Raw genomic sequence first — 24,696 nt, forward strand, 5'->3', positions numbered from 1 at the left:
GTCAAATGACATGCAAGTCAAGAAATGACAGCTTTATTGAATATAAAGGCTCAATACAGACACCACGCGAACAATAGAATAATAAAAAAAAGCATACCGGTAAATGGAAAACAAATACATCCTTCAAAACCATATATACATAAAAAACACATCTCTATTTCTTCTTCACATTCCTCTGCAGCAGGAGTCGAAGTCAGGCGTAGGTGATCACTGCATACTCAGAGTTGGTGCTCATCTTGCGGCTGACCTCTCTGACCTGGGGAACATGCAGTCTGTCAGCTGAACGAGAGGCCTGCAGGTGACACCTCGGTTTATCTCCCCACCGCTGGAGGGGAAGAAGGGAAAAAAAAGACCCCTAATGTGTTTGTGCTATAAACAGAGTTTTTATACTTTCGCACTTTTTACTAGCTTTTATTTATTTGTTTATTTATTTATTGGTTTTAGTTCAGTTTTAGACTTTTTTTTAAAATATACGTCTATGTGGGCAACATTAATGGAAATCAGCACAGGTATTATAATAAAAACACAGAACGTTTTGAAAAAACTTGACTCAGTCTTGAAGACATTCAAAGTCTTAGCAATCAAAACCTCATGAGATAAGCTGTGATAACATTTTTTTTTTTTTTTTTACCAAACTAACAAATACTAAAACTTCATCTATTTTTTATTTTATTTTAGCAATTTAGTTTTTCAAGTTTGTGTTTTTATTTGAGTTAATTAAAGTTTGTTTGTTTGTTTTCCCATCCACTTTTAGTTTTTAGTTAACATTTAGTTAGATAAAATAACTCTGGTAATAGAAATACTGGTTGTAGGCTTTTCTGTTTTTTTTCTCCTCTAAATTATCAAAGCACATCTATACAAGGTAACCACTTAAAAGAAGGTAACCACTGTTACATGTGTGCAAAGCAAAATTGTGTGTGTGCAAAGCAAAATTGCATGTGGCATGTGTGCAAAGCAATGCCTTACAATTACATGTAAATAAAAAAAGCCACAATTTGTTTAAAACCTTAAAAAAATACTTTTTGCTTATAGCTTTATTTATAGCATTCCTCACATATGAAATGAGTAAAAGAAACTTTTTGAACAAGTAAGATGAACACATGAACTTTTCTGATATAAAATGAATCTCATTGCTAATATATTCTGCAATTAGCAATTCAGAATCATGCACAGGTATGTGAGCTGCAGCACACTGCAAATAGCTGGTAATAGAGCATGGTAAATAACGTTTCGAATCTGAGCTCAGTGAAACACAAGTAACAAACATGTTTACTACTTTGTCTCTCACCTCATTTTGGTCTCCGGCTAGCAGGTAGCCGACCTGAGTGAGTTCTGGTGTGCTGACACCACGGACGGTGATCATAATGTCAGCATAAGGAACTTCAGTATCACTCTCATTATCTGGGTCAGAGAAAGCATTTGTTTCATTAGTTATTGTCTTTGTTTCTATAGGGTAGATGATGATAAGGTGTCATTCAAATGAAAAGTGTTGAGATTGTCTTACCTGGTGGAGGAATCCTCAAAGTCACCCTTTCACTTTGTGTTGACCCTGAGAAATAGGACAGGTATGAATAATAGAAGGAACAAAAACTGAAGCTCGTATTTGTCGCTTTTACATTTGATATTTAAAACTGTTTACCTTTTATCTGTAGCTGGGCTACATGTGGTGATTGTGGTGAGCTGAAAAGGAAAACATATAGCAAAAGGCCCAATAAAGAATATTGCAAGTCTAACATTTAAAGGTAATTGAACTCAGATTTAAATAAAGAGAAGTTCTGAAATTGTACTCACTCCAATTTGGACACAACAGGCTCCTCTGGAATATGAGATATTATCAATATAATGTTAAATAGTTATACAGACACAGTTGTGTATATTTTATCATTCAGAACTTTTTAAAGCTGGTGTATGTTCACAGTGTAGTATCTTGTGATCACCTTTACCGTTCCAGTTCTGTCTGTTCCGATTAAAACACAGGTATACAGCCAATGCTGCAAGAACCAGGGCTACAGCTACGGAAACTGTTGCCAAAACCTTAATCCCAGTAAATTCTCCTGTTAACATGGAAACAACAGTATTAACTTAGACTGAACTGGATCGAAAGGCAAACATTTACTTCTCCCTTCTCCATACAGATGTTAATAAGTATTAACAATGATTCTCTTTAAAAGTTTTCATAATATCCACTGTTTCCGAGTCCCATCTCACCTCCAGGTGAATTTGGCTTGGCAGGAAAAGATGCTGAAGAATGAAGAATGCAATATATTAAATGAAAGTCATGCTCAAAAATGTTCAGCTACAGCTATGAAAATTTTTGCATCTCTTCAAATCACAGCTTCTTACCATTTTTGTTATGATTTTTTGGAGCATCTGTGCTTGGAAGACTTCTCTGAGCTGAAAAAAGGAAAAATTAAAGTGAAATCCAATTTGCTTACCTCTTTACTGAGCAGCTGCACATATTTGCATAAACTAAAGTTTATCTACCTCGAAGCTGAAGCAAAAAGAGACGCTCTGTTTTTTGTTGAAGCTGAGGATCCTCTTTATCTACTGTGTAGCAAGTGTAGTTGTTTTTCAGATGTCCCGCGGACACATTGGTGAGACAAAGAAACACTGTGCAAAAGCTGCCTTCTCTAAACATCATGTGGCAGCCAAAGATGTCGAGCGCTTTACTCCAGTAGCCTTGAACGAATCCACTGGAGCAATTGTAAGTGCAATTTAATGTAACGGAGTCCCCCAACTCCACAGTCACTAAATCAATGGGTGTCTTCGTGTAAATACAGTTTACACAATCTGTGAAGAAAGGTAATAAAAAATGTTACCTCAAATAGCGTGCGTTTGTCTAAATAAATGTGTTTGAAATATCTAAAGCCCAGGGCAATAACAAACATCATAGAAACTTTACCTCGTGTCATCCAAAAAAAGAGTAAAGTGAGATAGATTGAGCTGTTCATTGCTGTTCTCTGTTTTTCTAATTTTCTCCTGCCTCAAAAGATGAAACTGGATCTGTTGTGCTCCTGTAGGCTGGTGATGCATGCACCTGCACAAACACACTTAAGTACCCACACACATGTTCCAACGCTTGAGTGAGGGTACAGGAAGTGGTAACCCAAAGATTACGCTGCTGTTTAAAAATATTCATAACTTTCCATTTATTGCACCTGACATCCTGCAAAGTGCAGGCGCAAAAATGTCTGCAGATCCACTAGTCCTCACTGCACCCACAGAGGCTGCATTTGAATTTCCTATTACACTGTAATTAAATAATTTATCCTAAAAATTTTACCTCGTGAAAATATAATTGGTCTTATGTGATTAAACATTTAACGTTTGGCAATGGAATTGATTTAATTTCATTTTTAATACCTTAAAAAAACCCAGTTTCTTCTTTATTACATCTTAATGACTTACAAGAGCAACATAAATAATTTAAATGATCCACCAGCAGAGACACCATCTAGGTGAACTTCAACGCGTCATGCATTATTGAAAGAAGCAGATATAGTTACCGAACATTACTGCACACTATTGTCAGCTAAAGCAACCACCTGGGAATCAGATTTCATGCACGTTTCGCTTTTAGTGGCTGGGGGCCTCTCACTTTCAAGTCTTTAAACGATCACTCTGGGAGACTAACTCCATTAAGTCTTTAACGTTAACTTAGTTGCTACCAATTTCTAAGTGATTCAGCAATAATGTGTTCATGGGAAATAATACACCTGCGCTTCTTTTTAGCTTTTGCTATCTTTTTGCTGCGGACAGAGTCTGGAGTTTCTTCAGGTAAGCAACTCCTTTTTAAATATTGACAAATTAAACTAAGTAACTACCAAAACCACACTGACTACACGAGAATGTTCTATCTATTGTTCTAACAATAATTTATGTAACGCCTGAAGGGAGTGCAGACTACCCCCTCAGTGAGGAAACAGATGTGGATCAGTGTCCAGGAGGAAAACACTTCTCCCACCAGCTTTGCTTAGAGTGTCCCTCTGGTCATTTGTGAGTCATCAACCATTTTTGAACTGTTAGATCTGTATTCTTTCACTAGTAAGAGAGTTTTCTATAAAAGGGATAATAAATTATACAAATTACAAATTATAAATTATTTTTGTTTTATAGCTGCTCTGGCAATTCGTCTGCACCGCAAAGATGCCCAGCAGGAACATTCAACATGTACACAGGGAAGAGCAGTATCACTGACTGCAAGGTAAGACATGTTAATGCAAAACAAAACACCAAAAACACTTCTGGCTTCATGCTTTATTTTCAAATTAAGAGAAAATGCATGTTTCAACTACAGTATGATGACTTGTCATAGCAGAGCCCATAGAAGAGCCAAAGTGAAGACAAGTGACTGCAGAGCGATGCAGGAATTAATAATTAGTTACAAAGCTGTTTTGTTGTGTGCTCTTATTGCTCATTTCTTTATGTCGCAGCCTTGTTTTCCAGATCTCATCAGTTCAGAGGAACGAGTGGATTGTAAGCTGTGTCCTGCAGGCTTCTCATGTGATCCAACCATTGGGATTCTTTATTTATGCCCCCCAGGACAGCATTCGCCAGAGGGGGTCCTGCAGTGTCTGAGCTGTCCTGTGGATTCTGTCTGCACCTCGGGTTTCCCTTATAGGGTCAGACCTAATAATAGTGGATAAGAAGTTAAATCCTCCAACATTCTGTGCATTTGAGGCAAAAGTTGAAACAATTTAATATACATTCTTTTTTTTTCTTCTTCTCTTTTGTCAACATGTCTTATAGTGTGGACCTGGTATGGAGCCCAACTCAGATCACACCGTGTGTAACGACTGTCCTCTGGGCTTTTATTCTACTATGTGTACGATCCAGTGTCTGCAGTGTCCAGCAGGTATAAAAGACAAACAAAACAAATCTTCTGCACCCAAACATATAAAGAAGTTTGATATAAATAGCTTTATTTACAACTAAAAAGTTCTCATAAAAATGAAAAAAAAAACAAAAACACTTTTTTTCTTTGTTTCTTAGGAAGTTACTGTCCAGATAGTGGAATGTCTGAGCCACTTCCCTGTCCTCCTGGTTGGTCTTCTACACCTGGACAGAGTTACTGCAGCAGCTGTAATAACACATCCATACTGTGTGGTGGAGCTATAACCCCCCGCTGGAGCCAGCCAGTCGACAGATCCAGTCAGTCCATCACCTGTCGACCAGGAACATACAAAGATGTGACAGAAGAGTTTGGTTGTATGGTCTGTCCATTAGGTTGGTGTTAAGTGCTGCATGTTATCATTTATCTTATAATTTCCTTTACTTACCAAAGAAATGTCAAATGTACCTGTGTTTTACCCCCGCAGGTCATTACTGTGTGGGAGAGGTAGCTATACCCTGTCCTGCAGGTACTTACGGCCCTAAAGAAGGCCTGCAGAGACTGAGAGACTGCACAATCTGTCCTGCAGGTAAGTGGTAAAATTGTTTGTCCATGTGCAAAAACTATATATGTGCAGAAGAGTATGTCTCATCATATCTATAACATACCTAACCCTTGGAAAACAATTGTAATAGTTTATCTGGACTGTATGACTGTATAATATCCTCTTAAAATGTTCTTCTATGAAGAGTGTTATATATAGCATTGTATATAAATACTTTTTCTCTAGGGTTTTACTGTCTGGAAGGTACCTCACAGAGACCCACCTCCCAGTTCCTGTGCCCACAAGGCTATTACTGTGAAGAGGGCACTGCCACCCCGCAGGGGTCACCTTGCCCCACTGGCACAGCGGGGGAACAACTGGGTCAGACAAGTAGGGCAGGATGCAAGAGATGTAGGGAAGGGCGCTTCTGTCCTGCAAGTAAGTCTCAGCATTAACAAACTGACTTCACTTGACAAAAATATTAAGATGTGTCCCAGAAAGTAACTATCTTCATAGTTGAAGAAATAAGATGAAATATAGATTTTAGAGTGTGTGTGCGTATCTGTAAACAGGGTCATCAAGTCCTGGTTTGCCCTGTGCTCGGGGTAGATACTGCCCTGCTGGTACTTTGGAAGAAGTTATATGTCCTCCAGGCACCTTCACCCCTCATCAAGGGGCGATAAGTGAGTTTAAATATGCTATTATTATTATTATTATTACTGATTTATATATACACTTTAGTAGACACAAAGCTCTGTTTTATATTTAGTAAGTCAAACTAAATATTTTCTTTTGAAATGAATTTATACTCCTTCACAAAAGCCTCAGCCTAATACGATATTATAGCGCTCTGTCACAGCAAATCCCAGTGATTATATAAAAATATAGGTGTTGTTTATTGCAACAGATGGACACTGAGAGGGCAAATAGAAAAACATCTAATTTAGCAACATAAAAACAACTGCCGATGGCAAGCTGTAGCAGTGAGCCCAGTATAGAAAAATGATGGGTGACTGTAAAGAGAAACCTAACTATGTGCACAAGCAGTGAGTGCAGCATAGGAATTTATGGAGCAGATTTACTGTTTGCCTTAATCCTGTAGTATCTTTGCCATGACAGTAGGATTTCCCCCCAGGTGTGAAAGACTGTCTCAAATGCCCTGCTGCCTTCTACTGTCCTGTGGGGACAAGTGACCCAGTGCCCTGTCCACCGGGATCCTTCAACCCTTTAGAGGGTCAGGATGAGGTGGCTGATTGCAGAGAGTGCTATGCAGGGAAGGCCTGCACACAGGTAGCCCTGAGAGCCCCTGATGTAGACTGCATGCAAGGGTAAGTTGCAATCTCAAGATGAAAAAAATGTTGTTGTTTTATTCTTTTTTTTAATCAAACATGCTTTAGTGCTATTGTATTCTTATGTTTCCAGTACTGTAAATCTGACATATGGGAGCCCTGTAACTTTTGCATTTAGCCACTGAGACATTGATTTTTATGTTGCTCCTTTTCAACCCACCTTGACATTGTTACTCTATGACTTTGATCAATTTGTCCGTATCTTGGAAGGTTTGTGTGTCCTCCTGGGTCTTCAAAACCAAACGCGCCATCCAATGCGTGCCCACCGGGGACACTGAGCAATCGCACTGACCTAACTGACCGCTCACAGTGTCAGCAGTGTCCAGCACGATATGCCTGTCTTCGAGGTGACATTTCATATAGATGTTCAGATAACCTTTAAAAGTACTCTTTGATATTTCATTGTATCTGAAGATATGAATTCAGGTCAGGTTTTCATACAAAGCTCAATTATGTATACAACTGTATTACTATACTGTGTGAACTGAGTGTATATATTTGTAATATGTGACATTATATTTGGTTTCTGTTTTTCTAGACTTCAAATGCATTATGATTATGACTACACAACTGTTATAGTTTGCTAATCAGCCGGAATAAATGGCATTCACATTACAGTAAATGTTTTAACTAAGAACTGATCGTCACTGCTTCTTTTTAAAAGATGTCGCATTTAAACAACTAAAATCCACAAGAGTGATTATTAAAAAAAAGAAAAAAGAAGACCAAGCAAAAGAAAATGCAAGTTTTGTCACATGTTGATATTTGTTTAATAACAATGTCATATATAAGTGTCACCTTAATCTACTTGTCTGTGTTAATTCTTATTTATCAGGAACTGGAGATATACAGAGACCCCCACTTCTCTGCTTTCCTGGACATTATTGTCCTGCGGGAACTATGTTCCCCACCCAGTACAAATGTCCTGTGGGTACATGGAGCGGTCACAGTGGATTGGAGGCTGAAAGTGAGTGCCAGCCATGTCCACAGGGCTGGTACTGTTTGGCTGGTTCAGGAGCTCCATCAGGTCGATGCAGCTCTGGACACTACTGTCCTGAAGGTAAACACGAATATGTGATATACATATGTAATATATACATATGTAATATATATATATATATATATATATATATATATATATATATATATATATATATATGTGTGTGTGTGTGTGTGTATATATATATATGCATACATTTTTTATCCTTTATGAGCATTGCATGCTCTTAGAGATAAATACAGGTTTCCATGTGAAATTAATTTTGTAGAATGAGATTTGTTTTCTCTACCCGAGCTGTATTCATGAGTCATTCGTGTTGATATAATCATGTCGATATTGCATCACCAGGGACTGCATATGGCACCCAGTTTCCTTGCCCTGAGGGCACCTACAGCATCCAAATGGGTAACAGACGCAGAGATGACTGCTTGATATGTCCCGAGGGCTCGTTCTGTCAGCAGGGCACCTCCAAACCTTCACCTTGCCCACCGTAAGCAGTGATTGTGTGTCAGTCATAAAGAAAAATGTGAGAACGATGACGATATGGATTTTTGTTAGCATTAAGCTGGTTTAATGAGTGTGATTTAGTGTATTGCCCTGCATCTCCAGCTCTACATTTCGCCGTCTGAAAGGAGGTCGGAGGCTCGAGGACTGCTCTTCTTGCCCTGCTGGCTATTTTTGTCCCCACTCAGCCACTGTCAGCCCCAGAGTGTGTGGAGCTGGCAGCTACTCTGTAAGATCTTAACTATAAAACATCCAATGTGACTGGACCCCCGACAGAACCTCTGGAAACTAAAGCCTTTGTATTCTCATCCTTCAGTAACTGTTTTGATTGTCCTATTTTTAGATTTCCCACCCACATGATATCGTCTTGCATTGCTCACTTAGTAACGTATATCAGTAAATGTCAGGTAGAGGAGTTTTTGAAGTCAATTTCTTTCATAAATCAATATTTTGCTCGCAATATTGAAGCAGTGTCAGTGTTTTTCCAGCATCTTCCAAATTAGATCCCCCTCTCCTTTGCGTTTTCAACGTCTATTTTGCTGTATCCCTCCCCCATACTGGTTGATATCTTTAACTTCAGCTTTCTTTCTTCACGTTCTCTTGTGTGTAGGATGAGGGATCTGCAGAGTGTTCTCCATGCCTGCAGGGCCACTTCTGCAGTAATGAGACCACTAGTGAGGAGGCCATGCTAAGTGTCATGGTGTGCCCTCCAGGTTTTCTCTGCTCTCAGGGTTTGGCCAGAGACCCCCAGCGATCAGCCACCCTCTGTCCTCGAGGTTTCTTCTGCCCCGGAGGAGGCATTGTGAGTCACAGACTGATAAATACAGGCGAGACTTAAAAAAAAATTAAAGTGATGTACTTATGTTTTCATATTTGGACACATTTGACCTCTTAAACTACATCTAGTCTTTACTCACAGGATCCCAATCCCATTCCTTGCCCCAATGGCACCTACAGTGAATTTCCTGGCCTGCGTGATGCCAGTGAGTGTATCCAGTGTCCTGAGGGGAAGTATTGTTACTCCCAACAACCTAAGGAGCAGCCTATTACCAGGCCTGTAAGACCCTAGATTTTTTTTATGATCAGAAAGACAACATTACGATGACCAATTATAGTCAGTTTGTTAATACTGTTCACAAGTTTCTACCTAATAGTGATTTTAGATGAAGACTGCATGTTCAAAGCAAGTACCATAACCATTATTATGTTGTCCTATATTAAGACAGAGGAGTGTCCTGATGGCCACTATTGCCCCGCTGGGACCGGTTACCCCTTCACCTACCCCTGCCAAGCTGGCAAATACAGAAACAACACACTTGGTCACAGTGGAGAGGCATGTATTTTGTGTCCATCCAGGCATTACTGTAGCAGCCCAGGAACTCACACTCCTTCAGTATGTCCACAAGTAAGAATAAGACTTTTGAAAAACTGTTTTGCTGTATGGGTGAGACAGTTTTTAAGTGTGCTTGCATCTGTTTATGTAAAATACACCAGAGGCACAAATGTCTCTTTTTTCCCCTCTGTGCCTCCGTTCAGGGGTTTTACTGTCCAGACGGCACTTCTGTTCCTGAACCTTGTCCTGAAGGAACCTACAGTTCTCGCTCTGCTCTCAGTGATAGGTCTGAATGCACCCCTTGTGGCGGAGGCCAGTATTGCACTGGAGTGGGACTTTCAGAGCCCTCTGGAAGCTGCAGAGATCGTTTTTACTGCAGAGAGGGAGCCAAGTCTGCTGTATGCTAATGTTATTACAGTCATTTATTCTGTATTTATTCAGGGTATACCAATAATTTTCTTTACTTGTTGGGATCAACAAATACAAATACAACACATAACAACTTTATGTTGTAGGATTTCATTATGCGGCAGTAAGCTTTTGGCCTCTCTTCACTCTTATTGCTAGACTCCTGTCGATGGACCAACTGGAGGTCTGTGTCCGGCAGGAAGTTACTGTCCTTTAGCCTCGCCCTCTCCTCTCCCCTGTCCTTCTGGCACTTTCAGCAACAGCACTGGCCTCAGCACACCTGAGGAGTGTACTAGCTGTCCGCCAGGGTAATCCTATCGATTTGTTTTGGAGGACTATGTACAGCTGAAACCTCTACTCCATGAGTCAGTGTGTTTCTCTCCTTGTCAGTTTTTATTGTGCAGGTTCTAACAACACGTCACCATCAGCCCCTTGTTTTCCTGGTTTCTACTGCACTGCTGGCTCAGCGTCACCTGTTCAGAATGAAGCAGAGGAAGGGCATTACACTTCGAAAGGGGCAGCCAGGGCAGAGCCATGTCCTCTTGGTTATTTTCAGCCGGTAGGATATACTACATGCCAAGTGCTGCTACACTGAGCCTGTATTTCTTTTATGATTGGATGATAGGCTAATGGTATATTAAGGGTTATTTCTTTTGTCTGTGCTCGGCAGCGTCGAGGTGCACAGTCATGTTTGGAGTGTCAGGAAGGCAGATTGTGTAACCACACAGGCTTGTCCCAGCCACCTCTGTGTCCCACAGGACACTACTGTCCTCTAAGATCCACTGTTGCTCACCCATGTCCTTCAGTGAGTACCTTCATGTTCTCATGTGGTGTGAAATTGTGGGTGTGTCATTGCAGAGTGTCAGTGTTCGCTGCACGTTTTACTTCTTCACTCTGTCTTCATGATTTTGAATTTCCTCCCATAAATCCCACCCTATTAAAAACGATTCTTATTATTCAGGGCTCTTACTCTGACCAGCCTGGTGGTGATGCTGTGCAGCATTGCCGGCCATGTGACGCAGGCTTGTTCTGTAGCAGAAGTGGTCTTTCTGAACCTCAGGGTCTCTGTGACCCAGGACACTACTGCACCTCTGGAGCTTCCACTGCCTCACCAGTAAGATTTAATGAATAATAACTTTATTTACTATGTGGTAATATTATCTTATTTGAAAAGGATCAGATGCTGTTTTTTGTTTGAGATTAACAGAAAACTGTAATTCTATAAAGGCATTTTAAATAGTAGCTCATCTCAGAATGAGTTATTTGTTTTTGGGACAGTAGCTGTATTTGCGGACACATTAAGAATCACAGTTTCCTTATTTTACAGGTACTGAAATATTATATCATATATTTATTGTCATGCTTTTATTGGTTTACGGTCTTTTCAGGTCTCAAATGTCTTTATATTTACCATATCGATTTCCGAATAGTTTCAAATGGCGAAATATTTGACTTTTTTTTTTCTACGGGCTTGTTGATGAGTTATGCTTATAATTCACTTTTGCTCAAGTAAAGCAATTTGTCAGCATGGTGCAGTATATGAGCGGGGGAAGGAGCACAGAAAAGGAAAAACAGAAGGCAATTAAAGAGGTGGAAATGTCCTGGTTTTTAAGTTGAACGTGTCTGCTTTAGTGTCGTGCAGTTGATTTGATGGCAGCTATTCATTTTCCACACACGTTGACTGCTAATTTCATTTGATATGAACATGAATATAAAGGCCTGTTTAGTTATTTATTTAACTAATTGCATTAGTTAAATAAATAACCCAAGTGCTTTTTGGATAGGCTGCTGATAGTGCGTAGGAAATTAATGACAGCTTCCAAATCGAACAGCCCACAGCTTTAACTTTTAAACTTCTGACTAGAACAGTCAGATGATCAAACTTCTTTGTATTCCAAAGCTAATTTCTTCAAACTGCTTCTTTGGTTCAACACTAAAACACCCAAAGATATTTACTATTATTAAGGACTATTTTAAAAATTGTTGCCGATTAATTGCTCTTAGTCACCTTATAATTACCCCATCACTCTCACAGGTGGCTGTGGCGTCTGGCGGTGTCTGTCCTGCAGGCTACATCTGTCCACAAGGAACCAAGTACCCACAGCAGCACCCATGTCCTGTGGGAACCTGGAGTAACACAGTGGGAGCCCAAACCTGGTCCTCTTGTTTATCCTGCCCCCCAGGACTCTACTGTAACAGTACTGGACTCAGCCGGCCTTCTGAAATTTGTGATATAGGTAATGGAGTGCCAGCAGTGCCTGATGTGATCTGTGTATATCTGTCATTGCCATAGTGTCTATCACTAAAATAAGCAGAAAAACAGAAACTGATTGGATGAAACGCTCTCCAGTGTTTAAGAAGTCACTAAACGTTTGCATCTTCTGATTTATAGGATATTATTGTTCTGGAGGGGCAGTGGTTTCAGCGCCCTCTGATGGTGTGACAGGTGACATTTGTCCACTTGGATATTATTGTCCAATGGGCTCAGCATCTCCTCTTCTCTGCCCTGATGGGACTTACTCAAACACAACAGGTATAAAAATATAATTAAACACAAATAAATCATATTTGTGGTTTTAAATGCAGATGTCACTTCACTATTAAATTATTCTCTTTTGTTTAAAGGGGCAGAAATGTGCGATGATTGCCCCATAGGAACATATTGCCTATCTGGAGAAGGTGTCCAGCCGTGTCCGGTGGGACACTATTGTCTTGGTGGTGGCGTTGAAGGTATACTACCCTGCCCACCTGGTACATACAGTCCTCAGTTTGGTCTCAGTCAAGTGGAGCAGTGCCTCCTTTGTCCAGCAGGTGAGAGTATTGTAACATGCTTTTTTTTTAAAGTGCCTGAATGATACTGGGAATCTGTGGATACAGTGGTTAGCTGAATTAGATTTTAATATATTAACTCGTCATTTATGAACTGGGGTTTTTAAAGCTAATTGCTATAATTAAGAGATAATGGCAGAATGACTTACCACATTTAATTAACTAAACAAGGAGTAATTTATGATGTGATTCAATAAATGCTTCTAATTATTACCACTGCAGTGAAGTTCTCTTTTCTCTGCTTCAATTACAGGCTTCTATTGTGAGGATTGGGGTCTGTTTGAACCCTCTGGGCCTTGTCAGGCCGGTTACTACTGCATAGCTGGTACACCAAATCTATTATACAGCGTGTTCAGTGCCTTTGTGCTGTTAAACCGACTTTCACAGCTAAAATGTCACCAAAATGTGCAACATTTCCAGGCGTGAACTTTCAGAGCCCCGATGGCAACTTCAGCACAGGAGTAGGAGGAGCATGCCCGAAGGGAAGTTACTGTCCTGAGGGCACCAGTCTGCCTATGCCTTGTCCGCCAGGGACCTTCTCTACTAGGTGTGTTGGTCAAAATATTACACACACTATTATACCATGGACCTGTAAATGTTTATGCGCATTTGTGTTTACATTTGTATGGTTGCAGTCTTCATCTGGTGGACACCTCTGGTTGTAGTCCATGTCCAGCGGGTCAGTTCTGTGGCACTGCAGGTCTTACTCGTCCATCTGGTCCATGTCAGATTGGATTCTACTGTCCAGGGGGAGACACAACAAGCACAGGTTTTCTTGATTCAGCTTATACAATTCCATGTCAGCACAGCTATAATTAATCAATGTATGTTAATTCATGCTTTACATGAATTAAAACTCATGTAAAGCAGAGCTAATGTATAATGTGTGAATATAAATGTTATGAATAGGCTTTAGAGAGAAGAGAAACAGATGCTGATAAATACAGGAAACTAGAATGTGTGAGGGTGTTTTGTTGAATGAGCGATTACTGAATTAATCATGCGTTATCATGAGATTTATCACGTTAAGGGCTTAGCAGCCATAATTTCAGTACATTTCCACATCTAATTGGTTTTTCCTCTCCAGGCGCAAAAGGAGGACTTTGCCCAACTGCTCATTACTGCCCTGAGGGTAGTGCTAGCCCTTTGCCCTGCCATGCTGGAACATACAACAACCTCACAGGCCAGTCAGTGTGTTCCCGCTGCCCTGCTGGATACTACTGTCCAGAAAGGACCACCAATTTTACCAAGTTTCCCTGTCCACCTGGATTCTACTGCCCTGACGGTACAATCACCCCAAAACTGTGGTCATGGTTATGATTCTTTATCAGAATGAATGATTAGTAAAAGTTCAGCTTAGTCTGAAAAGAAGCAGAGTGTGAGCTTCGTATTGAACTGAAAGCTGGTTTCAGCTTCAGTAAGCTATTGTCCCCAGCTTTAATAATAGAAAAGAAGTTGCACACATGGCACTTGTTTATATCTAATTGCATTACATGTGTAGGAACTAAGCATGCCACCCAGTTTCCCTGTCCACGTGGATACTACAACCCAGAGCCCATGACGCAGAGTCTGGACAGCTGCCTGCCTTGTCCTCCAGGACACTACTGTGAGAAGGAAAGGCTGACCAAAGTGTCTGGAAAATGCAAAGCTGGTCAGTAACATTGTCTTTGTTCATTTGTTCCAAAGATACAATCACAGCTTGCAGCCTAGTTTCTCAGTGTCAGGACTTTGTCCTCTGTGCCAGCGTACGTGTCTCCGGGGCCCAGCAAAACAGTCTGGAAGATTTTAGAGTAGGGAACAAAGAGTGCACATGAAACACGAAACATCACAGCTCAACACCAGTCACACTTCAGCAACAACAACGGCTTTTAAATAATTCTCTGTGTATTATTTATTTATGTGCAAAGATGCAAATGAACTTCAACACATCAGACACATAATGCACACAAGTGATAGACTGGTGTGGAAACCTGAGTAACTGGTTTATTAAGACATTTCTTAACATTGTCTCATCTCTGCCACCTTGCTCTGTATCGCCATCTGTTGAGTATACATATACATATATATATTTATATGTTGAGAAAATCATGTTTCACTAATGCTTAGACGTGTCAGCTGCAGGATCTTTACTATATCACACAGAGTTTGTGATATCTTGCTTTGTTTCTTGCTGTTTGTTCCTCTCAGGTTGGTTCTGTGTCTCTGCAGCGTGGAACTCCCAGCCCTTTGACCTTGACAATTATACAAATGCCAACTGTCTTTGTCCAGCTACATCCACAGGGGGGCGCTGCCAGGCAGGATTTTATTGCCCCTTAGGCAGCTCAGAGCCCCTACCTTGCCCACCCGGAACCTTCTGTAATGTCTCAGGTGCACAAACACGCTGTTTACTAGGCTACAATAGGCATATTGTTACATATAGGTTCTCAGCTAAATTTGTGACAAAGAAATAAAATAATATTTATACTATATAAAATAATATTATCAAAATAATATTTTGAGAATGAAGTTGAAAGTTGCTGCTATACCTTCTACAAAATGCCTTGTGTAGATGAATCAGTGAAATCATACTTAAGGATCAATTTTAGTAGCAAGGAAATCATTTTTCTTTCAGCACATAAACACAATGTGCAGAATGGGTTTGGCTCTCCTTTTGGCCTATGCAGCTATAGATTGTGTGTTGTGTGTTCTGCCTCTATGTATATCGATGTTACAGTTATGACAAATCTGTGCCATGTGATTTCATTGCTGTATAATGTATTTAAAAAAGTAAATAAGTAAATTGGACAGTTCAGTTCCAGGAGGTTTCTGAAATATTCTTGTTGTTCCACTTGAGGGGATGCCAATCTCTAGCCAACTTATAGATAATATTTTTTTGGCTGTGCACAATCAAAATAACCAATTTAGTCATTTTGCTCAAAAGGTTTAGCTCTGCCAATGGGCCCCTGCTCCCCTGGGTATTATTGTGTAGGAGGAGCCACTGAGGCCAGACCAACAGATGGAGAAACAGGCAACATCTGTCCACCTGGGACATACTGTGGTAAGCCCAGCATTACTTCCTTGGAAGGATTGTATCGACATCTTGCCAACTTTTTAAGCCGAAGTGCAAAGTAAAAGGCTTGGTGAAAAGGAAAGTACAATACACTGAGTCAACAGCAATTTTAACACTGTGGACACAAGTTTAATGGGGAAAACTATGTTTACGTACATTTGCCAACACCCAGTATACACTGGATATGTGTTAGAAACAGTTTTGAATTGTTTCTATGGCTGAAATGCCAAGTTTCTAAAGTGGCACTATGTCTGCATTCTTCCTTGGCATGCATATTAAGTAGACTGGAGATGCCAAAGTAGCTATAACTATGAGTCAGGTGGATTGGACACCCTGAATTACCCACAGGTTTAAGTATGACTCAGCATGTTTCTGTTTTTTTGTTGACCTGTGTAGAGTGTTCCCTTATACATTCTGCGTGGTGGATGGCTATAATTTCCAACACCCTTCAACCCTGTGTAGGCACTGGAACTCAGAAAGGATGAATGAATAGAAGGAATGAATGGTGGCCTAAACTACATTTATTTTTCTCTGCAGTTGAGGGGTCTGGGGAGCCAGAGTTTTGTCCTGCTGGTACTTTTTCCCCAGTGTCAGGCCTGACCAGTGTGAAGGGCTGTCAGGCTTGTACATCAGGCTTCTTCTGCAGAACAACAGGCCTCAGGGCTCCAACTGGACTCTGCAGCGATGGTCAGTTCATAAATTTGATCACATGTTCGATGAACACCTGTGTCCTGTCTTTTTACACTACTGTATTTCTGTAATTCTCCATAGGATACTGGTGTCCTCCTGGTCAGACTGTGGCTATGGCTCTGCCATGTCCTCCTGGTCACTTCTGCTTAGAGGGTAGTTCATCCCCAGAGCCGTGCCCATCAGGAACCTATCAGGATAGAGAAAAACAGGCATCCTGTGCCATCTGTGGGGCAGGTAGGACACCTAAATCCATTGACTTTTTCAACATTGTTATTTAGCCTTTTCATAAGTGGTTGAAGAAGTGTTTATTGAAGTTGATTGCTTTTTTTAAATGCTTGCAAGATTGTTGAATTTTTCCCTAATGCCACCAATATAAATGTGTAATTTTTTTTACCCTTTTCCCACATTGATATTGTTAATTTAAAATAATCTCTCCTTTAAGGTTACTACTGTGATTCAAGTTTGGGTGCAGCTAATGTGTCCTTGCTGAGGCCCTGCCCTAAGGGACATTACTGTCCTCCAGGTACAGCTCTGCCCAACCAATACCCTTGCCCCATAGGCTCCTTTAACCCAAGAGAGCATATAGACAGCTCAGCTGGCTGCATGCCTTGTGCATCTGGACGTTACTGTCCTTCTGTTGGACTGTCAGAGCCAGCAGGTGAGAATCTGAAAGTCTTCTCTCTTCTCCTCTCCTTGCACGCTGGGAGTGACTGAGTGTGAAGGTGGTTGGTGAGTGCATGGAGCTGCTAAATGGATTTTGGACGTTTAGACTGACATTTCAGATAAATTTTCTTCACACCCTTTGGTTGTTTAACAGGAAAGATATGTTTTTTTTTTCATTGTTTGATGTAGAGTGAACAAGGTTAAGTTAACTGGCTGTTCCTTAATAAGGGCTCACCTCTTCTGTCAGTTATAAAAGGGGCCAGTGTTGTGGCTCCCCAGCAGTATACTGTGGAGCAGGTTCTCCTAGCTGTTGGTGAACAGGTAGGTCATGAGAACATTACTTATGGCTCTTGGATGAACAAGGCTGTGGTTGTCTTTCTCCATGAGGAACAGTTAGTTCACCTGTTGGTTGAAAGGGGCATCAGTTCACCTTTATTTGTGCCATCAACGTGGATCTGATGTTCATAAACTCAGTATTGAAAATAATTAGGATGATAGGGTATAAGCAACTCAGTAAACAGAAAAGGTTTTGGTTGAAGAAAAGATATTGACACGGGTGATACGCAAAGGGTGTCTTTGTATTGGAAGTGGCTTCTAATTCTGTTTTTTCACTTAAAACAAGATATTTTTGCTTGAAATAAGTGAAAAATGCCAGTGGAACAATGTACTGTCTAAAAACGAGTTCCTAAATCTCACTGAAATGTTACTCTGTAGCTGAATGTGTCTTATTTTAAGTGTAATGAGCTATTTTGACTAGAAATAAGACAAATATACTTGGTTAGATTTTGAGTTTTTTCAGTGTAACAGGTTCTTCTCCTAGAGACAGCTGGAGGTCCATGTACAAACCTTCCAATGAAACGTAGTGTGGCTCTCCAGTGAAGGGTGGTGCATGGGGCAGTGGCCGTAGACAGACATTTAACACATACAGATCAAAGAGTAGAGGGTAACTGTGTTTTTTTTTTCAATCTAAGAAGAACCTGCAACATTTGTGGGTTGAATGTCCTAGTTTCCCTCTTTAAATTGCTGGAAGAGTGTTTGGCTGGATATGGACAGGTGCCGGACAATACAATGTTCATTTATGGTCCCAAATACAGATCAGCACAGAGGAAGCAGATTTGTCTTACCAACTTTCTCATAAGTCAGGCAAAAATGGGAATCTGGCTAACCAGGAGAAACAAAATGAAAGGAGCATGGTCTAAAGATGTTGACCTTATCTTCAAGGTGTGGTGTCTGCACGTATCATGATAGAATTTACTCATTATAAAATGATGGCAGATTTTGATATTTTCATTTCAGTGTCTTGTGTACAGTGAACAATGATTTGTTTGTTATTAGTTTTTGAAAATTGTACATTTTTCTGTTTTTGTGGGGTGTGTTTGTGAGTATGTGCAGTAATATGTTTCTGTTTTTCTTTATGTAACTGTTGATGAGGAACTGTTTCATCTTCTCTTCTCTTCTCTTCTCTTCTCTTCTCTTCTCTTCTCTTCTCTTCTCTTCTCTTCTCTTCTCTTCTCTTCTCTTCTCTTCTCTTCTCTTCTCTTCTTGGTACTATGTCTTACTGAAAATACTTCACAGTAAATCCCACAAAACTCATGTTGTTCATTATGTCTTGTTAGATAAGCTATTTGAAGTGCTTTTGCAAAGTTCAAAACAATGATCCCACGTGTCTCTTCACCCAAAATGCAAAAATAAACATTTTTTCTCAACTTTAGTGAAAATAGCTTTGGATTTACTGTATTTGGCCTGGGGTATGTAAGTCAAAATCACATATCAAAAGCTAATCTTGGTGACCTAGTTTGGTGATCCAGTTGTAAAACCCAGAAGGTGCAGCGTCTAGTGTGTACTGCAGGACTGCAGATATATTTATGTGACTGTACGATGAAATGTGTTGTGACATTATTTTACCCATAGGACCATGCCATGCTGGATATTGGTGCAGAGAGGGTGCCTCCTCTCCCAGGCCACTGGATGGACTCTCAGGTTTCCTGTGTCCACCTGGTCACTACTGCCCCTCAGGTACCTCATCTGTCTTCCCCAAACAAGCAGTTGCCCACAGTTGCTGCTGTAATGATGATGCAAGTTTCAGAGATACACATCACTTTTTTTGTAACACAGTGCTGATGCAGCTTGCTTTTTAAGCTAATGTAACCAAATTTATACTGTGTGAGGATTTTAACATTCTTCTCTTTTATAGTCTATGGCTGCCAAGTTTTAGTCACACTAATTAGCATTTAGAGTGCTAAAGGACGTTCAGAAACATGTTTTCTTGCAACTTTTGATGTAGTTCTCATTAAATTAATTTGTGTGCTTGTTCTCTTTAACTTGAGGCATTGACACATGTCTTAAAAATGCAGCTGTAAGGTAAACTTCTTGTTTAGCCTACAGCTACATCTTGCCCTAAATTCCTCAACCCTGGACCCAACAATGGGTGCATGACAGTTATTTAGTTGTAGCTGAATTTTGAGTACAGTGTCTTAAATTACATTTTTTTGCTACGTTTAATAACTGCTGTCTTTATTGTAGTGTGGCAGTCATTCTGTTTCTTGGAATCAAGATGTGTTTTTGCACTTGTGCCATCTTTGCAGGCACCACAGGTCCTGAAGCGTGCCCTGAAGGAAGCTGGTCAAACAGCTCAGGACTGCATAGCCAGGAGGACTGCAAACCCTGTCTTGGGGGTTTTTATTGCAACTCTGCTGGCCTTACTAAACCCAGTGGGTCCTGTCGTGCAGGGTACACCAGATTGTGATGATTAAAGAAATAACCATCACATCATCATCGTCTTTGTTATATATATACATATAGCAAATAATGTAAATATCATTTTTATCCCCAGAATTTTCATGCTGTCTTTTCCTTATGCAGATACTACTGCATAGAGGGAGCTGTCACATCTACTCCCACTGATGGAAATACAGGGGGACCCTGTCCTGAGGGTTACTACTGCCCTGAGGGAACTGTTCAACCTGTGCCCTGTGAACCAGGGACATATGTGGCTGTTACACATGCTACTCAGTGTGAACCTTGTCTGCCAGGCTGGTATTGTGTGTCTGGCTCGTTGTACCTTTGTCCTGCAGGTTTGTGATTTGCTGTTTTGGTTGTCCGTATAATACAGTGGCATTTGTAAGCTATTTTATTTAAATTATCAAGAGAAATTCTGCAAAATCCCCCCCCCCCCCCCAAAACAACAAAGGGATTTGATATTTTTTTTTATCCTTAATCCTTTATTTCCAAATTTCCCTTTGTTTGTTTTATGACCTGCAGGCTTTTACTGCCCCCAAGGAACTGGATTTGACTTGAGAAGCTGTCCAGAGGGAACTTATGGTCCTGACCCCGGCTATGAGTCTGTCTTGCAGTGCAGGCAGTGTGACGCCGGCCATTACTGCTCTTCCAGAAATGGCACAGCTGTCACTGGGCCGTGTCAGAAAGGATATTACTGCTCATATGGAAACATCTCTCCACAGCCTTTCTCAGTGGCTGCAGGTGAACATGCTTCTTTAGAACAGCAAGAACTGCAATAAAGCAAATTACATTCTGGTAATACTATGTGTTGTCTCACTTATATGTGGCAAAATTTGATTGCTGATGCTGTGTCTCTCACCAGGAAAAGGAGGGCCATGTCCTGCTGGTCATTACTGTCCCCAGGCCACGGTTAAGCCTCTGCCGTGTCCACGAGGAACATTTTCTAACCAGACCAAGTTAGTCTCAGAGGTAGCTTTAACTCAACATACTCAAATTATTACACTTAAGGGCTGTCCTGGCTTTCCTATCAAAACTAAGATGAAAAAGTGGAAATATTCTCATGATTCTTTACTTGCTGTTTAGAAAAGTTGCTAATTTATTTAGTTTAGAATTAAAATCTGACATCACCCCTCATTTCTGTATGTTTTGCTTTGAAGGAATGACACTAGTTTTCCTAAATTTCTGAAGGCCTTTCAAAGTTTTTGTTTAGACATTGTCTACTTTTTTCCCCACTCATTTTCCATCCAGACCGTTTTCAAAGGATTGCTTTTCTTTTTGTTAATTCACAGACTTTGGAATCATTCAAGCATAAAAAGGCACCTAACTGTGCTGTATTTATACATAATAGTCACCTTAGCAAGGAGCCCATTTTAAATTCTATCTTTAGGCACTTTGTTACTAGCAGCCAGTCGAATGACGAAACACATCATTTGTTCCCATTGCTTTAGGAAATCTATGAAAAATGCCAAAGATAACACAGTATGGCAGGCATAAAATAGTGTTTTTGAACTAACAAGGTGATTTCCAAAGTGCTATTAGCTGAAAACCTGGCATATCTTGGCATGGTGTGCTGTGTGTCCATGAAAAACAGGTGCAGGACAAAGGAATAAGTGTCAGACCTAAAAAAGTAAAGCAGATGAAAATCATGTCCTAAAAATAAGGGAAAAATCCAGCAAAGCCCCGAGACAGGACCTGAGAGATACATCGGTTCACTCAATCCTCCACACTGACTCCTATTCTCTGAAGTAAATTCTCAATATCCAAAACAGTTTATTGAATCAATCAAACTTTGAACAGTTTTCACTTTTTTAGACACACTTTGATCTCATTTTGTAAAACCTAAAAACATTACCAAACTAGATGGTCCACAGTGATTCACACTGAAGTTGAAAAGACAGCTACAGCACAGATGTGATGGAACTGATGTAAGCCTGTTCAGAATATACAGCAAGCAAAGGTAAGTTGAAGGTTGATGCGAGCAATGTATGGCATTAAAAGTAGAAGACAAATAGCACAATATGTAACACTTCGTATTGTGTGATTACTGGATGTAGAACAAAGTGAACAACCTAATCTTAGCACATCCTCTCTGCCACCATAATCTGCCGTCTTGATTCTTTACCGTGTTATCTTAAAGGAAGCTCAACATTTTGTTCATTATGGCTTTTATTTAATATTTGAATCATTTTTATGCATTTATAAATTAGCCGCATAAAGTTTGCAAGACTTAAAAACAACATGAGACATGAGAGCTCCGTGTCCTGAACAATGTGTTTTGCTCTGGTGCGTAATGAATACTGAGCAGTGTTTTTGTTTTGTTTAATTGTGTGGATGATTTGAAAACTACTATGTGGGTTCGAGCACAAGTGAAACTGTTTCATTGTGGTTTTTTGTTTACAATTTTGAGATACGTCTTTAAGGGTTTAAGGAATGGATCTTAGCAATTGTGAAAAACTGTTTACACAGTAACTTACATGATTATTTCTGTCATTCACTGTAATAGCCAGTCGATGTGTAGTTCAATATTAATATTGCAAACAAAGCACATTTTTCTTTTTCTTATTGCCTGTCTTTCTCTTTCCCTAATCCCTCTCCCTCTTTGTTTTTATCATTATTTCTCTCAGGAGGACTGTCAGCCATGTCTCCCAGGTTACTATTGTGATGCTGCGGGGCTCTCGGCACCTTCAGGAAAATGCTGGCAAGGTTTCTTCTGCTCTGGTGGTGCAGAGCGTCCTGAACCTCCTTTAAGAGACAGTCACGGAGGGCCGTGCCCAAAAGGTGATCAGATCCCCTTGAATCTGTAGCTTACTATTCAAAAACCCAGCAGAACCTGGTCAAAATAAAATATACCAGGACAGATTAAAAACAAATATAAAAAACAAAACAAAAGAAATGTCTGGATGATTTAATCAGGCAGCGTTAACACTGTTGGAAGTGCGAAAGGATTGGGAGGTTTAAAGTTCACATAAGCAAGTTTCATGAAAAGGTAAGCAAAACTCTTTCATGATAATAGGGCTACACATAAGCAGCTACTCGACTCACACTGGAAATCGAAGCCTCTCTCCGTGGTTTTTGCATGTCTTAGTTTGTGCTTCAGTGTGCATCTATTTCATGACTCTTGTCTTCACACAACCAGGTTATTACTGCTCTGAGGGCTCTGTGGCTCCTCAGCGCTGCCCCTTGGGAACCATCAGCACAGAAGATGGCCAAGCCAGCTGCAGTGCCTGTCCTCAGGGGTAAACTCACTTATCAGCCTTGCACAGTCACTTGAGACTGTAAACTGATACAGAAAAATGACCAAGACCCGTAACTGTACATAGAGTAGTGCATGAGTGATTTTTATACTGTATATACGTGTATACACAATTACATTCAGTTTTGTTGCTACAAGATAAATTATTCTATCCTGTTTTTGTCTGCATAGCTTTTATTGTCCTGGCACAATTAATAGCTCTCTGACAGAGAGTTATGAGTGTCCAGTGGGTCATTACTGTCCATCTGGGACCTGGGCCGAACACCAGTACCCCTGTCCAGTTGGAACTATCAATCCCCACACTCAGATGGCAAAACCCCAGGACTGTCTTCCGTGCCCTCCAGGTCACACATCATTTATGGCAATTAAATGTCACTGTATTAAAGGTTAAGTAGTTGGCCCAGTGTTTAATTTAACATTGTATATTAAAATTAGTCAAAAAACAGTTATTATTAAACATGTCATTAAGGAGTAAATGAATAGACACAGTGATGGAAATAATTATTTGATCCCCTGCTGAGTTAGATTTTGCTCACTTAAAATAACATGAACAGTGTATAATTGTTATGGTAGTTTCATTTAAATGGAGAGAGACACAATACATTATACAAAAGTATAATATACAAAAGTATAATGTATTTGTATAAAACTGTATAAAACACATATGAATTGCATGTGATTGAGGGAAATAGATATTAGATCCCATACAACACAGCCAGAATTCTGGCTGTCACAGATCAATCAATCAATCAATCAATCAATCAAGCAATCAAGCAAGCAAGCAAGCAAGCAATCAATCAATCATCATAAAGAAGCTTCGTGAGGAGATGATAACTGTTTCAGAAATGAAAAATATATATAAAATGCCCGTCAGATGGAGTCCACGCAAGATCCTGCCTCATGGGGTGAGGATGATCATGAGAAAGATGGTGGATCAAACCAAAACTGCGTGAGAGGAGCGTATTAAGGATCAGAAGATAGTTGGGACCACAATCACCAAGAACAACACTGGTAATATATTACGGTGTCTCCTGCTCAAGAAGGCACATTTACAGACCCATCTTAAGTTTGCCAGTGAACATCTAAATGTTTCAGAGAAGGCTTAGGGAGAAAGTGCTGAGGTCAGAATACACTGAAATTGAGCTCTTTGCCTCAACTCAAACTGCTGTGTTTGGAGGAAGAGAAATACTGACTATGACACAAAGACCATCATCCCCATAGTGAAGCATGGAAGTAGAAACATTATGCTTTGGGTTCATGTTCTTCTAAGGGTACAGGGCAACTTAGCAGGGACATGTACCACAACATTTTGCACAGGAACCTCCTTTTCTCAGCCATAACATTTAAGATGATTTGTGGATGGGTCATCCAGCAGTGACACAAAATATACCATCAAGGTAACAGCAGCCAAGAAACCTAAAGAGGAAACCTCTTACCAAAAATAGCCATGTTTTGCTTGAGGATGAATTTTTGGTTGATATTCTGTCTCTCTCCATTAAAACTG

General features: G+C 40.2%; 2 protein-coding genes across 2 annotated transcripts in view; one reads left to right on the forward strand and one right to left on the reverse strand.

The window, feature by feature from the left end:
* Positions 1 to 193: 193 nt before the first annotated feature.
* LOC118454551 (uncharacterized) lies at positions 194 to 2,951 on the reverse strand. The gene is made up of 10 exons (XM_087851515.1): positions 2,903 to 2,951; positions 2,485 to 2,790; positions 2,344 to 2,394; positions 2,209 to 2,241; positions 1,938 to 2,054; positions 1,792 to 1,816; positions 1,640 to 1,680; positions 1,505 to 1,549; positions 1,289 to 1,401; positions 194 to 325 (listed from the first exon to the last, which is right to left on the reverse strand). The coding sequence occupies exons 1-10, from the start codon at positions 2,949 to 2,951 to the stop codon at positions 194 to 196; spliced, it is 912 nt and encodes a 303-aa protein (XP_087707641.1).
* A 1,217-nt stretch (positions 2,952 to 4,168) lies between these two features.
* The window catches only part of LOC118454550 (uncharacterized), a 53,114-nt gene continuing 32,586 nt past the window's right edge, over positions 4,169 to 24,696 (forward strand). Inside the window, exons 1-40 of the mRNA XM_087851632.1 lie at positions 4,169 to 4,204; positions 4,750 to 4,855; positions 4,993 to 5,226; positions 5,319 to 5,420; positions 5,622 to 5,813; positions 5,948 to 6,058; positions 6,511 to 6,703; positions 6,935 to 7,071; positions 7,560 to 7,784; positions 8,073 to 8,214; positions 8,334 to 8,457; positions 8,839 to 9,030; positions 9,148 to 9,285; positions 9,451 to 9,633; positions 9,765 to 9,959; positions 10,129 to 10,277; positions 10,360 to 10,528; positions 10,640 to 10,774; positions 10,931 to 11,083; positions 12,005 to 12,206; positions 12,362 to 12,502; positions 12,595 to 12,780; positions 13,052 to 13,123; positions 13,219 to 13,345; positions 13,434 to 13,567; positions 13,895 to 14,083; positions 14,300 to 14,449; positions 14,986 to 15,165; positions 15,719 to 15,835; positions 16,385 to 16,534; positions 16,619 to 16,771; positions 16,980 to 17,195; positions 19,112 to 19,216; positions 19,786 to 19,930; positions 20,063 to 20,274; positions 20,462 to 20,680; positions 20,802 to 20,908; positions 22,564 to 22,717; positions 23,076 to 23,175; positions 23,364 to 23,536. Of these exons, the coding sequence (XP_087707758.1) occupies positions 4,169 to 4,204; positions 4,750 to 4,855; positions 4,993 to 5,226; positions 5,319 to 5,420; positions 5,622 to 5,813; positions 5,948 to 6,058; positions 6,511 to 6,703; positions 6,935 to 7,071; positions 7,560 to 7,784; positions 8,073 to 8,214; positions 8,334 to 8,457; positions 8,839 to 9,030; positions 9,148 to 9,285; positions 9,451 to 9,633; positions 9,765 to 9,959; positions 10,129 to 10,277; positions 10,360 to 10,528; positions 10,640 to 10,774; positions 10,931 to 11,083; positions 12,005 to 12,206; positions 12,362 to 12,502; positions 12,595 to 12,780; positions 13,052 to 13,123; positions 13,219 to 13,345; positions 13,434 to 13,567; positions 13,895 to 14,083; positions 14,300 to 14,449; positions 14,986 to 15,165; positions 15,719 to 15,835; positions 16,385 to 16,534; positions 16,619 to 16,771; positions 16,980 to 17,195; positions 19,112 to 19,216; positions 19,786 to 19,930; positions 20,063 to 20,274; positions 20,462 to 20,680; positions 20,802 to 20,908; positions 22,564 to 22,717; positions 23,076 to 23,175; positions 23,364 to 23,536 (6,148 nt within the window). The remainder of the gene's footprint in view (positions 4,205 to 4,749; positions 4,856 to 4,992; positions 5,227 to 5,318; positions 5,421 to 5,621; positions 5,814 to 5,947; positions 6,059 to 6,510; positions 6,704 to 6,934; positions 7,072 to 7,559; positions 7,785 to 8,072; positions 8,215 to 8,333; positions 8,458 to 8,838; positions 9,031 to 9,147; positions 9,286 to 9,450; positions 9,634 to 9,764; positions 9,960 to 10,128; positions 10,278 to 10,359; positions 10,529 to 10,639; positions 10,775 to 10,930; positions 11,084 to 12,004; positions 12,207 to 12,361; positions 12,503 to 12,594; positions 12,781 to 13,051; positions 13,124 to 13,218; positions 13,346 to 13,433; positions 13,568 to 13,894; positions 14,084 to 14,299; positions 14,450 to 14,985; positions 15,166 to 15,718; positions 15,836 to 16,384; positions 16,535 to 16,618; positions 16,772 to 16,979; positions 17,196 to 19,111; positions 19,217 to 19,785; positions 19,931 to 20,062; positions 20,275 to 20,461; positions 20,681 to 20,801; positions 20,909 to 22,563; positions 22,718 to 23,075; positions 23,176 to 23,363; positions 23,537 to 24,696) is intronic.

This window comes from Neolamprologus brichardi, chromosome 14, assembly GCF_056152115.1.
Source record: "Neolamprologus brichardi isolate AB-2024 chromosome 14, ASM5615211v1, whole genome shotgun sequence".
Taxonomy (NCBI): domain Eukaryota; kingdom Metazoa; phylum Chordata; class Actinopteri; order Cichliformes; family Cichlidae; genus Neolamprologus; species Neolamprologus brichardi.

Excerpts from the sequence above, each read along its gene's own strand:
- LOC118454551 (XM_087851515.1), bottom strand. The coding sequence starts at position 2,951 with ATGAACAGCTCAATCTATCTCACTTTACTCTTTTTTTGGATGACACGA. Across the intron at positions 2,055-2,208 it reads CAAGCCAAATTCACCTGGAG|GAGAATTTACTGGGATTAAG; the intron begins GTGAGATGGGAC and ends CCATGTTAACAG. Across the intron at positions 1,681-1,791 it reads CCTGTTGTGTCCAAATTGGA|CTCACCACAATCACCACATG; the intron begins GTGAGTACAATT and ends TTTCCTTTTCAG.